Source organism: Argiope bruennichi, chromosome X1 (genome assembly GCF_947563725.1).
Source record: "Argiope bruennichi chromosome X1, qqArgBrue1.1, whole genome shotgun sequence".
In the NCBI taxonomy this organism is placed as follows: domain Eukaryota; kingdom Metazoa; phylum Arthropoda; class Arachnida; order Araneae; family Araneidae; genus Argiope; species Argiope bruennichi.
The window spans coordinates 8,337,317-8,350,342 of NC_079162.1; the positions used below are offsets into that span (position 1 = coordinate 8,337,317).

Genomic DNA, 13,026 nt, shown 5'->3' on the forward strand with positions numbered 1-13,026 from the left:
GGAGAGGCACAAAAAATATATAGTATTAAAATGATAAATGATAAAACAGACGCCAAAAATAATGGAAATAAAATTTCTACAAATACAGAAACAGGTATTGAACGCCATAAACAGTTTAAAATATGAAGTTTCTTGCTTTTAATTTAGAAAATTTATGATTTTTCATATTCTTTTCCCTGTACTAAGTCATTTTCAATGAATAATAGTGAAAGTTCATTTATATTCGGATGACTCATTGTATTTCGTGAGTAGTTCCTGATGCGTTTTAAAGCCGAAAGCGATATCTCTCCGCATGCATTGCAAATTGGCACAGTGAGGAAAATTTTTTAATTGTTTCATTTTTGGAAAATGTTGATTGTAGATTATCCACAATCAATTTACACATATTGGGTTTGAAATTTTTTCGTTTTTCTGCATATTTAATAAAATGTTGTGCTTCATCTTCGAAATGTATTTCAATGTCATCACCAAATTTGTAGTTAAGTTTGTTATGCAAATGTTAAAAGCGTTTTCTTCTAAGTTGCCATAAAAAATTTGAAAATACTTTAAAATATTATTATATATAGTGCTCCTTTGAGAAATTTCTGAAATATCACATATTACGTTATGAGCATGAATTATGAATAATTATTTTTCGTGGAAGCAAGTTTCTTCCTCTTTTCGTCAAAGTGGTATTCTCTTCTTTTTTTTTATAACTTTATATTTCCTATAATTTATAATCTGATTGGCTTCAGTTTCAATATCTTGGAAGTTTTTCCTAACTTCTAGTATGAAATCTGATAAAGATTCAAGGTGAGATGAGCCTTTTCGTAAGTTTGCTTGAAAATCTTGCAAATATTTGCTGGCGCAATTTATTCTTTGGAAAAGTTTGTTCCAAATCACAGTCAGTAGTGCAGTTTCATGTTCATCTAATGTTTTAACCTCTAATTTATATAGTTTTTTTTTCATTCTCATTATTACTTATTTCAGTTAAAGTATTTGTAATTTCTTCCTATGGCATTCTTCTCTAGGCATTTTTTGTTCGAGGAATAAACTGTTCGCTTTAAATTATGACTGTGGCAGTTCTTAAATTTCCCAAGACAATCTGATTTGAATGCTGTAAATATTAACGCGACAAACATAACACAGACTATTTATACCCAACATGAATTTAATTATAACCTTATCTAATCTACATTTAAAGAGAGTAACACTTCAAAATTTCTGGAATGAAGATCTTTCCTCACTTAAATATGATTCGCTAGATTTAAAGATGCTTGTCAAATCTCCCCGTTCACGAATCTAAATACTATTTGCAAGGGGGAAAAGACGAAGCAAAAACATTTATAATCTAGAATGAGGGGGGGAGGGAACAAACGAACGTATTAAAAAAAGGTTAAATCAACAGCTTTAATTGTTAAATCTGACTTTAATAAATGTTAATATTCCCATAACTGAGCTCGTTTAAATAAAAACTCCAGTATTTAGCTAACAGTAATTCTTCCTCTATTGAATAATAAATACCATTCACTTGACCTTTTATTCTAAAATAATAACATTTTCGCAACTTTTTTTTGTAATATATATTTTGAAGAATCTGTGGTATGAAATGTATTTTTTTATTGGTTTTCTCTTCGTTGGAAATATATCATAAGACTAATGTCTCAAAGTATTTTGTTCCCCAGAAAACTTCAACTGGGAGAATTCTCAAATAGTTGTATATTCCTTATTTAAAATAAGAATTCGTCAATGTTTTCTTTCGTTTAAAATATTAAATTAATAAGAAAATGGCAAGCCATAAAATTAAATTTGTCATTTCATTTTTATTTTTTTGCTATAAATTACGTCCATTTTTTTAAATCAACATATGCAGAAAACTATACAATGAATTCACTTTTAATCATTAAAAAAATGACAGTTGAATAAATATTTATAATAGGGGGAGAAAATTGTCTTTTTAATTTTAAATTACTGCATTTGTTTGTCTCTATACTTCAAAAATGTGCACAGAAGCTGGCATCTTCAAAAACTGAGCAAAAAAAAAAAAAAAAAAATCTCGTGAGAATAAAATTCTTTAATGGAAATGTAGACGACAGGAAACGAAAATGCACAGAAATCTACAAAACAATGTCATCCCCTCGGCCTAAAGTCAAGGGTGAGGTCAATGTCGCACCCTCTTGTCCGTGCAGGGAATGGCATTGACATTTCTTGTAAAAGGAGGCTCATTCCCCTCACCTCTCTTATGTTAACTGAGAATTGTTGACTTGTGAGTCATCCACCGAAAAGAAAAATTGGAGATCGCACAGATCTGCTAACAAATTTGAAATAAATTCTAAGTGATATATTCTAAAATTTGACACAAAGTTCATTTTAATTATAATGCATTCGAATACACTAACCTTGTAAATCAAATAAATAAAATACAGTTGCTCATTTATTTCCGGAGGAAAAAAACAAAAAAAAAAAAAAACGGCATACCGGGATGATCTAAATGCCGTATCTCCTGCAGTTAATAATAATATTTAAATCGTATGATTTTGCTAATTGTATTGCAATTTATTTATAACAAATGGTTTTGATATTTTGGGGGTTTTTTTGCATTATTTTATATCTTGGAAATTTCCCAAATATCACAACTTTTGAAATTATTTTTGGTTTTTCCATTCATAGCTATTTCCCAGTTTCGTTTGACTCTTTTGCTATTCAATGGGATTCTTTTTTTTTTTTTTTTTTTGAGTAAAGAGGGGGAGGGGGGTGAGCAAATCTACAATGAAAAAAAAAATTTTGTCGATTCATCATCGATATAGATTTTGCCCCCCCCCCCAGCTCTCAAGTCACGAGGCAACCGCCTCTTACGCCTGTGCGGAAATCTGCTATTGAATGGTCCTGAGACATTCCCCACCGACCGAAAGAGGTATTAAGCAGCTAAACCAAGGAACATATGTATTGTATTATTCATTGTAATCATAATATGTATGCATGTAATGATCTTTAGCACATAATTTGTGGTTTCTTTTTTTTCATGGAAATTTGCAGTATTTGCATTTCTGTGTAGTTTATCTAAATTTTTCTGTCAGACAGATTTTTTATTTCCGAATTGTATCCTGTCATCTGAATGTCTGCTTAGCCAAATCGCTCCCACTTTCCTTTAATTCGATTAGTTTTACTATTTCGGAATCATTTTACTTATGCTTTTATGTTAGTATTGCTATCGATATTGTCTAGAAAATTTTATGCTACTTATGTATATTTACAGGCAAGAAAGGTCTTTTTTAATTTTATTTTATTCTGGTTATATTTATTATACTGCTATACAAAACTAGTTGAAGCAAAATAAGTTTTTCCGAGAATTTGAGGCTAAGATTTGATTTTCTGAAAAAACGCAATCTGTAGACTGAAGTGTACAACTTCAAAATTTCAAACAGCGGCCATACTTCTTCAAAATTAGTCAAGTGTCTAATTTAAAATAATCCAATGATAGATTTCTACATTCTAGAAAGATTTCAAATTATGAGCATATAAACTATTGTCTAATGTCATGGATGAATAAGAACGTTTATTTTTAAAAACTTCATTTATTGACTAATAATTTTCGCCTAGTATGAAATTTACTTATTTTTAATTCGATTTTAAAATGAATTTGCGAATATAAATAATTGAATTAACTGGATTAAAAAAAATTGCGATATTTTATATTCATTAATTTATTTAAAGAGCAACACTGATTAATTTTAAGAAATTGACAGAAATTGTAATACCGAATATCGGATCATTTCTACTAGTAATTTTTCATGACCATTGGTTCCTTCCCTCTCCCTGCTGTAATACAATCGTTTGATTAAGCGTCCCCCAAATTACAAAGAAATTACTTCTCTGATGTGCCATTTGGAATACATTAGGCATTTACTTAATAGATATTATTTTATTTCGTAATTATCTATAAAAAGTACTGCAAAATGTAACGTTGATAATCTTTTATAAGGTAACTATTTTGGCATTGTCTATTCGGCAAGAAAAAAAAATATCTGTTGTAACCATATCATTTGGTAACATCTGGATAAAAATGTATTTATTTTATAAATTCAAAGAAAATCTTTAGAGAAAAAAAATTCCAAAATTAAATGGAAAAAATGTTTTATTCTATCAAGATTTGTAATTAATCACTAATATTTTTTTCTGGGGGCAACGAATGAAATGGAAATTATAAATACAACATAATCAAAATAATTACACTAATAATAAAAATTTGTTAAAAATTATTTTTTATAGCAATAAATTCGGAAAATTTCCGTCATAATATATTTCGAATAAGAAGTTATTAATATTTGTAATGCAGTATTTTATATTTAATTATCAACATTAAATTTGGCATTTTGTTCTCTATTTAAAATTTTACGATTAAAACGTGCTTCTAAAAACACTTGAATTCTCAATTTAAGAATTAGCGAAAGGAACGAATGTAGTATAGAGACAATAATATTTTAAGAATATATCTACATGAACAATCATTGGTTTATTTTCAAATAATGTAACTGTCATTGAAATACGTATGCTTACTGAAAATCCTTTTTCTTCACTTTTATATAAAATTCGAAATTGATCAAAACTTCTATTACTTACTTTCTGAAGACATACTATGGAATATCTCAAAAAATTGAAATTCTTGTCCAAAGCATTAGAAATACGATGAATCAGTAATATTCATAGATATCTTCAAATGGGATTAAAAAATTTTAGTTAAAAAATGTATAGCCAGTTTTGTTGTAACTTCATCATAATCTTGCTCTTGATAAGAAATGTTTTTAAAATAGAACAACAAAATTGTTAGTTCACTGAGGGGAAAAGACCCTTTTACTGGATGTCTTGTTCACTTTGATAAGATTTTTTTTCTGTGTTCCATGTCCTCGGAAACGAAAATTGTCATTTGCAAAACATTTCATTTATGTAAAATGTTCATTTTGTGTTAAAAACCGGTCTTTTTCATATTTATAAAATCTACTTTTATGCTTAAATTAAGAAATTTGTTATCCAATCTGAATTATTTTATAAAAAAATTTCTTAAACTGTTATTAATTCATTTTTATTGAATACATTCCTAAAAACGTTTGAATTTCAGCACTGTAATTTGACTTAAATTTTAATTAAATCATATTAAACCCAACTCTGTTAAAACTGCTAATCTTTCAAATATTTTTAAAGAATAAATATTCGTCATGTATTTAGAGATAATCAATTGCCAGTCGCATTTATGACTTATACAACCACTTAATCAAATATTGTCATTTGCCAGCGGCCGATATGAAACTTTCCTAGTTTAATATGCAGATGAATTCTGTGTGGAAAGGCAAAATAATTGGCGTCTCTTTATATAATAGTCTGTTATCGCAATATACACACGGCTTAATTTTTTTAAGATTTATTAGTCATTGAGAGAAGTTGATACCTTTGGGAAATTTTGAAGTTGGTGGATATTTGAATTTGTCTACAACCACTTAAGTTTGTCATACAGAGTTTTAAGGACCGTATTTCCTTTTAAATGCTGGTACCCTAATGTATGATGGACAGTGAATAACTTTTAATAGTTCATTTATTTCTGTGGCAATGTGTGCTTAGAATTGAATTGCATTCTTCATAATGAAATTTACAATTTAATATTTTAATTAAAACTTTAAAATTATTCCGTGAAGATAGGAACGGTTTTTTTTCCATTTGTTTTTAAGAAATAGTTTTTGAACGTTATATAGAAATTTACCGTGCTTTTAAGCTTAGCGATATGTAGTTCCTTGCCTATTTACTAAGCTGGAGTAAATAAGAATTTAAGGTATTATTCGGTATTGTTTTATTCTTATTCATGGTAAAATATTCTGAAGTATTAATTTAATGAACATATTTTCACTTATTTAGAAGCATGAAATGCATTCTATTAAAAGTGGTTCAAAATTCAAAAATGTTCTCTTAGGAAGTTTCAAAAAAATGGCCTGGTGATGTGGACCGACTCAGAAGAATGTCTATGGTTGAGGAATATGGCGAAAAGCGCATAAATATGGCTCACTTGGCGATAATCGGCTCTCATGCTGTGAATGGTGTTGCTGCAATTCATTCAGAGATTCTCAAGAAAGACGTGTAAGTATATGTTCTGATAGAAGAGTTTTTCAGTTTTGTATTTGCACTGATTAGATTTCAATTGAATTTCATTGCCAGGCCTAACAAAGGCGTTTCATTTCATTCGAGATTTAAGGAAATCCTACGGAACTAATAGTAAGTAGTAGTATTTTAAACTTGCATCGCGGCGAGGTAAATCTTTAATAGAAATGATGCAAAGATGTCTTGCTGGTGCTTTAAATTTTCTACAATGTAGTGAATTCTCCTAATTTAAAAGCAAAACGCAACAATCAGCTCCATACGAATTTTGTAAAGTATTCTGTAAGATTCATTCTTGTCGTGCCAGAGAAGTCTTTTGAGCAATTTTTAAGTATTGAATAATTCCAGGTCGCATTTATTTGGTTTTTCATGGTTACCAATTCTTTTTGCGTTTTATGTTATGCATTACGATATAACATGCCTTTTAATTCAATCTGATGATTATTTCTCAGTATTAATAGTTTATCTTATTAATTATTATTAATAAGATTATTAAAATTCACTGTATGAATTTTATATTAATAAGACTTATAAAAATTCACTGTATGAATTTTTAGTGTTCTGTTGAAATGCTTACGCGTGTATTTCAGTTAACGGACCTAGCTTGAAATTGATAAATATTTGTTCGCAATCAAAATTTTTAGATATACTATTTACAGTATACAAATTATACATATTTAAGAATCTCAAATAAAAATTCAAATTAATATTGGATTTTAAACTAGTTTTTCGTAGGCGTATTAAACGAGATATGTTGGAACTATATCGTTATTTTTAGATTTTTAAATCTCAAGTTTAAGTGCAAACTATCTCCCAATTGAATATTTCTTACTATGGAAGATTAACAGCCCAAATGTACAGAAATATATTACATATGCTGTACTTCTTGAAGGACAAGTCAACACCCATTTTATTAATTATTTATGTATCCAAGTCATCTAATAATTCCCTTTCAGTTGTAAAAGATGTGATTGGCGCAATATAGCCAAATGTCTCTTACACGAATAAACCCCACAATCAAACCAAACCAAACTAAACGAAAGCAATATAAAGGATTCCTAGTTATCCTTAGAGAACGAGCTTCTTAATCCATTCTTAATTATTTTCCGCTTTAAAAATATTTCACTGAATACTTGAGTTGACTTTTAGGGTGCATGCAACTTTATAAAATTCATAAAAATTGACATACACTTTATCATGAAGCGTGTTTGATAGAAAAATCTTTAGTATGCACGCTGTACTGGTGCTGCTACTCTGCAAATTATTGCAATTAGAATACACTAAATTTTCATCAGTATTTTAAATGATACCAGGTCTAGCTGCCATGCTATGTTGTCCTTAATTTCAGCAATTAAAAAATGTTTTATGCCTAATTTTTAATTGTGTTTTGCAATTCAGTAATGAAAACGAAATCAGTTTCATTGGTATATCAAATGAGTAATTCTAGTATTGTTTTTCTGTTAAAAGCACGGGTGCAAATTCTATTTTAGTATTTGATAAATAAAAATTTCTCCTTTAATACTAAAATGCAATCCATTTTCATTGTTTCGCTTTTTTCTTTAGTCCAATATTTTTCCTCGGGTTTTTTTTCCAAATTTACTTTCTTTTTAAATTTATTTTATATTATAATAATGTGCTTCACATAAATTTATTTTTTAAATCGTCCAACTATATTATTTTGATAGATTTAGCTTTTATTCATGCTTTTAATATGAATTTTCCCTTGAATCAATCTATTCTAATGATTGTTATTCATTTGTTATTAGCCGTCTTTGATGACCAGTTAGTTGGCCGGTGTTGATGGTTGCTAAAATTTTCAATTAAATATTTTTCTATTGCTACCTTTTGATTATTTCCTCAGCAAATTATTTTTCAAATTTTGATAGACATGCAAGTCTTCTAGAATAGAACATTTTACATCGTTCTGTTTATTGTGCTATGCATTTCCTTAATTTTATATTACATAAAATTTGAATTAGAAACGGAAATAGTTTAACTATGACAAATACAGCAATTTTCATGCAGAAGCTATTTAAAAATGAGTGTTGTATGAGGTTTATCATTGCTTACTATTAAAATTAATTGTAAGTATTAAAAATAGTTACAAGCCAGAAAAAACAAACTACGGATGTATCCATGTGAATTATTTTAACGGACGACATTCCAGTCTACCAATCTGCAAGAAGACATATTTCCAGAGATTCAAGCAGTGAATAAACAAATCGACGAATGGTTAGAACAAGTATAATCGGAACCAACTCATCTGAGTACGCTAGTCCAATTGTATTAGTGAAGAAAGATGGTACTACTAGGTTATGCATCGATTATAGAAAATTAAACAAAAAGCTCGTCAAAGACCCTTTCTCACTGGCGTTAATAGAAGGCGTTTTGAATAAACTCCAAGAAGCTAAAGTATAAACTACCCTTGATTTCAGAAACGTATTTTTTCATGTCGACGTAAACGAGAACTGTAAACAGTTCACATTTTTTGTTGTTCCTGACGGACAATTCGAATTCAAGGTACATTTCGGTCTGAGTACTAGTCCTAGCGTGTTCCAGAGGTATATGTGCAGTATTTTCCGAGAACTTATGCGTAAAGGCATTGTGATAATCTACATGGACGACTTAATAATTCCATTTAAAGACAAAATTGAAGGGCTCGAAAAGTTAAAGAAAGTGTTTGAAGTAGCTTCCAAATATGGCTTAGAAATAAAATTACCGAAATGTTAATTTCTGCAGAAAAAAGTAGAGTTCTTAGGCCACATCATCGGAAACGGGACAATTCGTCCATCAACAAAAACGTTAGCAGTAAAAAAATTTCCAGTACCGACAACGGTCAAACAAGTTCAAAGTTTCCTAGGCCTAACCGGCTATTTTCGCAAGTTCATTCCCCAGTATTCAAAGATAGCAAAACCATTAAGTGACCTGACTAGAAAGGATACTCCATTTGTGTTTAACCAGCCGCAGTTGGAAGCATTCGAAAAGCTCAAGAAAATATTAACAGAAGGTCCAGTGTTAAATATATTTCAACAAGGAAGAAAAACAGAATTGCATACGGACGCAAGTCAACATGGATATGGAGCCATTTTACTGTAAGAAGGCGAAGATAAAAAACTGCATTCTGTCCAATACATGTCTCAAACACTTCTCCAGCGGAATAAAAGTAAAGCAGCTATAAATTAGAAGTCCTCGCCATTGTCACAGCACTTAAGAAATTTCGCACCTACCTTTTAGGTAATCACTTCAAGATTGTGACAGGCTGTTCCGCTTTTCCAAAAGACTAAGGATAAAAAGGATTTAGTCACTCGAATAGCCAGATGGGCACTTCTTTTAGAAGAATTTGACTACGAAATTATTCATCGACCAGGCAAAAGAATGCAACATGTAGATGCTCTAAGCAGAAGTCCGGTAATGGTAGTATCAAACGAAACTATTACAGCAAGATTGAAAAGAGCCCAGCAAGAAGATGAAAATGTCCAAAATTTTAGATCAGCCATCAGCGGCAATGTTAATCAAGAATTTTTTGAAAGAAACGAAATTTTATATAAATATGAAAATGGTCGTGAGTTAATAGTTGTTCCAGGGGACATGCAAACTGAATTAATCAAATTAGCACATGAAAAAAGACACTTTTCAACAACTAAGACCGAAGAAATCATCAAGCAAGAATTCTTTATTCCAAACCTAACCAAACGAGTACAAAATGTAATCTTGAACTGTGTATCATGTATATTAGCAAATAAGAAAAGAGAGAAGAAGGATTTTTAAACCCTATTCCTAAAGAAGATACATCACTAAGTATCTATCATGTCGATTTTATAGGTCCTATGCCATCCACGAACAAGAAATATCAACATATCCTAACAGTTATTGATGCATTTACTAAATTTACTTGGCTATACCCTGTCAAATCTACTTCCACTGAGGACGCACTTGACAAATTAAGACAACAGAAAACGTTTGGAAACCCAAAGAAAATAATCACTGATAGAGGATCAGCATTTACCTCTACAGCATTTAGTGACTATTGTATCGACGAGAATATCCAACATCTACAAACAGTAACAGGAGTACCTCGCGGAAACGGCCAAGTAAAAAGAGTACATCGCACACTCATACCTGTCTTGACCAAATTGTCAATTGATGACTTAACAAAATGGCCCATGCATATAGACAGACTACAGATAATCCTTAACAGTACCTCAAACCGCAGTAATAAGTGGACACCTTTTGAATTGTTAATTGGGACCACTATGAAGAATAAAGATCTCCGAATACGAGACTTACTGTTGGAAGAATTAATAGAAGAATTAAAAGAACCATAGAGCTGAGATACTAATAGAGGGAGTGCAACCCTACTTTGGTGTAGGACAAGATAAAATCACGTGACTTTGGGACAGAATTTGTTCACTGTAACCGTATTCTGTTCCCCATTATATTTCAATGGCAGATTTTTTCTCGCTTTTAACTGTTGGATTTTAAAACTTCTTTAAGCCATGGTTAACTATTGCTGTGCCATTGGATGCATAGAAAAAGCTTCTAAGGATAGTTCTGTATCACTCCACAGGTATGTACAATAAACAAATTCTGTTTATATCCATTTTAAGTCAATTTAAAATTTCGTAACCTCCATCACTCAGTGATTTTGGTGTTAAAACTGAATAATATTTCATAGTTTGGTTTAGTTATTGTATTAAATTTATTTAATTTGTTATTAAGTTTCATTTAAACTGATGTAACTGCATTATATTTTGTTACTTGCTTTATTTTAATCTCGAATGTGTTGCAAGTGCTTGGCGTGATTTTTTTCTCGCCAATACAATTGTTTATTGGTAATTCGTATTGGTAAGGATAAAAAAACACTATTGACCGATTAATAATTGTGTATTTATTTTAGTGTAAATAAAGTTCCTTATTATTTCCAATATGTTTTTTTACCATAAATATTCGAATCGTATTATACCGTAAAAGATATTAAATCATTGTGAATGAAATCGTGAAACTAAAACGTTTTATTGAAAATGTTATATAGTAAAATTTCATAAATGTGCTAGTCATAATTGCATGTTTTTATAAATTTTAATTAAGATCTAATAAGAAACTAGTGGATATTCTAAAGATAAACTATTAAAGAAAGAAATACTATCTTTACAGATAAAAATTTTGTCTGAATGTTAACTTTATTATAATAACTTGCGATATGCACATACCCTAAAATCACCGTTTTCGTAAAAATCTCGAATTTCCTTAATAATTTTTATTAAATCTACGCATTTAAGATTCCAAAAATGATTTAATTTTGTTTCTGCAGTAGTTAGAAGCAAAGTTACCGCCAACACTATAAACCAGAAGCGAAATATTTAAAACTGATATTAACAAGGAGAAGGCACGAGGTTTAAAATTGAGTTTGGAATGAGATTTTGTATAATGATATATACATTTAGAATGTTTATTAATGAAAATATTAAGACAATAGTCAACCTTAAAACTTTCAAATTAGCTTATATACTAATAATGGGTTACCAGAACGCCTGCTCGAGTAGTGTAGTGGTTAGGGCACTGGCGTAGCATTCTGGAAACCTGGGTTCGATTCTGAGCTAGCGTTGCTTTTTTTTCTTTCTAAATTATTTCAAAATAATTTAAGTTTTAATTAATATCTTTTTCATTTTTTTATGCAAAAATAAATATTATTCAGAATATTCAGGGGAAAAAAAAGACCTGGGTCACTTTTATAATCTGCTTTTATTATAAAGTTTTTTTTATCTGCATGAGATAATGATAAAAGTATTTGAACATGTAATGTAAAATTAAGATGTTTTGGGGGGAAAGAAAAGAAAATGTTTACTTAAAGAAGAAAAATACTCACTTTTAATTAATGCACAAAAACAAGGTAAAAAAGTAAACATAATTTAAATCAATAAACTCGGCTACTGATGTAAAAAAGAAAACATTATTTTCGAAATCAGTTTGCTTGGTTTTAAAAGAAATATATATAAATATAATTCAGGAAATAACCGGAAATCAAAACCTACCGGACCCAATGCCGGGAAACAAAACGTTGCGGTGCAGTTTTTGAGTATGCCAAGATTTGCGATATGGCGCCAAAAAAGGCCAGATTTCTCACACGTAACTTCGCTCATGTTGCGTACACTTGTTTAGACTAGAAATAAGCGACTAGCTTCCTCCATTTATATCAGCTCTATGAAAAGAACAGAGATCTACTGCGGCAAGACGCAAAGCAAACATTCAGAATATACAGGCCCAAAATAAGACCTATGATAAAAAGCGCAAGAAAGCTCCAGTATATCAGAAAGGGGATTTGGTAGCCATTCAACGAACTCAATTCGGGACTGGACTAAAGCTGAGACCTAGATTTTTGGGATCATACAAAATTATAAGTAAAGCCAAGAGATAGGTACGACGTAGAGAAAATAGGCAACCTTGAAGGTCCTAATCTGACCACGTCGTCAGCTGATTTGATGAAAATTTACTCATCAGGTTGAATAAAACGAAATCAGGGTGATTTTTAATAACTGTATATTATTCTGTAATATATTACATTTTTATGTAATTTTTTTTTCTCTTCTAACATAATTTTGTTTCAATGAACCCATGTTTTTTGTTTTTTTTCCATGTTCCGTCCATTATATTTTCCTTTTATAGTGAGCTTCTGTCTGAGTTATCAACAACTATGTAAACTGTGTTTTCCTTTAAATTGTGCATTTATATTTTAGACATTTTTTTTCCAGTGATGTATTTAGCAAATTATTACTACTAGTGTAACTTGTCTCTCTATTAAGAATCAACGTGTTTAAAGTGAATTTCTGAATTTGTTTCTTTTAATAACAGTTTGGCCGAGTGGAATTTAATGTCAATCTTGTGTGCCAATAAGTAAACAACGATGAG

General features: G+C 30.0%; 1 protein-coding gene across 1 annotated transcript in view; it reads left to right on the top strand.

Annotated features, from left to right (window-relative positions):
• Nucleotides 1-13,026, top strand: part of LOC129958460 (glycogen phosphorylase-like) — a 75,142-nt gene that overhangs the window by 49,303 nt on the left and 12,813 nt on the right. The window contains exon 10 of the mRNA XM_056070954.1: nt 5,939-6,102. Coding sequence (XP_055926929.1) covers nt 5,939-6,102 — 164 coding nt within the window. The remainder of the gene's footprint in view (nt 1-5,938; nt 6,103-13,026) is intronic.